This window comes from Carlito syrichta, unplaced genomic scaffold (assembly GCF_000164805.1).
Source record: "Carlito syrichta isolate Samal-C Ts95f unplaced genomic scaffold, Tarsius_syrichta-2.0.1 Scaffold130480, whole genome shotgun sequence".
Classification (NCBI taxonomy): Eukaryota; Metazoa; Chordata; class Mammalia; order Primates; family Tarsiidae; genus Carlito; species Carlito syrichta.
The window spans coordinates 13,693-16,558 of record NW_007074576.1 but is presented as its reverse complement, the minus strand read 5'-3'; the positions used below and the strand labels follow the sequence as shown (position 1 = coordinate 16,558).

At 58.9% G+C, this 2,866-nt stretch overlaps 1 protein-coding gene across 1 annotated transcript; it reads left to right on the top strand.

Moving 5' to 3' along the window:
- Positions 1 to 1,129: 1,129 nt before the first annotated feature.
- On the top strand, positions 1,130 to 2,245 carry FUT1 (fucosyltransferase 1 (H blood group)). The gene has a single exon (XM_008049063.1). The coding sequence runs from the start codon at positions 1,132 to 1,134 to the stop codon at positions 2,230 to 2,232; it is 1,101 nt and encodes a 366-aa protein (XP_008047254.1). The 5' UTR covers positions 1,130 to 1,131; the 3' UTR covers positions 2,233 to 2,245.
- The last annotated feature ends 621 nt before the right edge of the window (positions 2,246 to 2,866 follow it).

The following is a 2,866-nucleotide window of genomic DNA, read 5'->3' as shown; positions in this document are numbered from 1 at the left end:
GAGCTCGGGTGAGTGGGAGCCGCGGACGCGGTCCCAGGGTCCCCTCCTTCGGAGCCAGGACGCGCGCCCCCAGCCTCTTCCCCACTGAGGCCCTGGGAGCCTCCGGGAGCCGAGACCTCCCCCCCAGCCTCCGGGATCCTCCTCGGACTGCCCCTTCCATCGCCTCCGTGGTGGACTTCGCCCCTCACAGACGGGTGCTCCCCAGACCCGGGCTGGTGGGAGAGTCCGGCTTGAGTGGGTCTCAGTGGGGAGACGAGATGCCCCGGCAGGGGAGGGTGCGGGAACCTGGAACGCGGCTCTCCTGTTCTCAGCCCTCCAGCCTCAGCCGAGACTCCAGGCCTCTCCTCCTTCAGACCTGGAATTCGGGCTTTCAGCCTCAGCCCCAGGAGAAGTCTCAACCCCCCCTTTTTTTCCTTTTTTTAAGTCGAGGTCTCACTCTGTTGCCCAGACTGGAGTGCAGTGGCACCATGACCGCTCACTGCAGCCACGACCTCCTGGGTTCAGGCAGTCCCCCCATCTCAGCCTCCCAGGTAGCTAGGACTACAGGGCATGTCATCACCTTGCCTGCCTAACTTTTTTATTTTTTGTAAAGACGTCTTGCTGTGTTAGCTCAGGCTGGTTTTGAACTCCTGGGCCCAAGTGATCCTCCCAACTTGACCTCCCAAAGTGCTGGGATTACAGATTGTTTCTTCTTCTTGTTGGTTTGGTTTGGTTTTGAGTCGAAGTCTCACTCTGTCACCCAGGCACACTCACGGCCACCACGGCCTGCACCTGCTGGGCTCAGGCGATCCTTCCGCCTCAGCCTTCCCAGTAGTAGCTGGAACCACAGGCGCACACCACCACACCTGGCTAATTTTTTCATTTATTGTGGAGATGAGGTCTTGCCAAGTTGCCCAGGCTGGTCTCGAATCCCTTGGCTCAGGAAATCCTCTCACCTCCACTTCCCAAAGTGCTGGAATTGCAGGCGTGAGCCACCGTACCCAGCCCAGGGTGTTTTTTGCTTTTGCTTTTTTGTCACCCTTTAGCTTCTTCATTCTCTGAGGCCAGGAGCACCGGGACCACAGGTCTCTCTCTCCTCCCTGACCAGCCTCCTCAGGCTCTGAGCTAATTCTCCTCCCCTCCCCTGCAGCCATGTGGCCCCTCAGTCATCGTCAGCTCTGCCTGGGCTTCCTGCTCATCTGTGTCCTCTCAGGCATCTCCTTCTTCCTCCATATGCACCAATCCGTCTTTCGAAATGGCCTAGACCTGCCGGTCCTGTGTCCAGACCGTCACCTGGTGACAGACCCCGTGGCCATCATCTGCATGCCGGGTACACCACAGGCCCCCAACACCTCCTCTTCATGTCCCCAGCAGCCTGCTTCCCTCTCAGGGACCTGGACTATCTCCCCAGATGGCCGGTTTGGAAACCAGATGGGGCAGTATGCCACCCTGCTGGCCCTGGCCCAGCTCAACGGCCGTCGGGCTTTCATCTTGCCCGCCATGCACGCCGCCTTGTCCCCGGTGTTCCGCATCACCCTGCCTGTGCTGGCGCCCGAGGTGGACAGCCGTATGCCCTGGCGGAAGCTGCAGCTACACGACTGGATGTCAGAGGACTACGCCCTCTTGCAGGACCCTCTGCTGAAGCTGTCGGGCTTCCCCTGCTCCTGGACGTTTTTCCACCATCTGCGGGAACAGATCCACGCCGAGTTTAGCCTGCATGACCATCTTCGGGACGAGGCCCAGAGTCTGCTGGGTGGCCTCCGCCTGGGCCACACCGGGGACCGCCCAAGCACCTACGTGGGGGTCCACGTGCGCCGTGGGGACTACCTGCAGGTGATGCCCGATCGCTGGAAGGGTGTGGTGGGCGACCGTGACTACCTACGGCAGGCCATGGACTGGTTCCGGGCCCGGCATGAAGCCCCCATCTTTGTGGTCACCAGCAATGGCATGGAGTGGTGCAGGGGGAACATTGACACCTCCCACGGCGACGTGGTCTTTGCTGGCGATGGGCAAGAGGGCTCACCTGGGAAGGATTTTGCGCTGCTCACACAGTGCAACCACACCATCATGACCATCGGCACCTTTGGCTTCTGGGCCGCCTACCTGGCGGGTGGGGACACTGTCTACCTGGCCAACTTCACCCTGCCGGACTCTGCGTTCCTGAAGATCTTTAAGCCCGAGGCTGCCTTCCTGCCTGAGTGGGTGGGCATTAATGCAGACTTGTCTCCACTCCAGGCGCTGCCTGAGCCTTGAGAATCAGGGAGACTTTCTGGAACAGCCAGCTGTGCTTGGCTCCAGAGGCCTGGTGTCTTTTGGAGGAGCTTGTGGTAGTCCTGGAGCAGGTGGGCGCCCATTTCCAGAGTGACTGTCTGGGCGAGGGGTGTACTCCCTGGAACTGCCTGAACATTGTAGAACCAGAAGAACCTCTTCTTCTAATGGCTGGCAGTATCTGGAGAAGCTCTTGGCAGTTCTAGAAGCCACAGTGCCCACCTGCTCTTCCCAGCCCCTATTTAGAGTGCATCTAGATGGCTTCCCCCAGGAATAGGGAACCCTCCCTCTGGTGTTGACCATCCTGCTCTTTTTTTTTTTAAGATAAAGATGTGGGGTACAATTCAGGGTTAGGTATACAAGCATTGATTATGCAGGTATCCTTGTTGATGAGGTGTGCCCCTCCCTCCTCTGGCAGTTTCCCTCAACTGCCAATCGCTTTCTTTTCTTTTTTTTTGAGTTGGAGTCTCACTCTGTCGCCCGAACTGGAGTGCAGTGGTCGCTCCTGGCCACCGCAGCCTCGACCTGCTGGGCTCCGGCAATCCTTCCGCCTCAGCCTTCCAAGTAGCTGGAACTACAGGCGTGTGCTACCATGCCCGGCTAATTTTTTGATTTATTG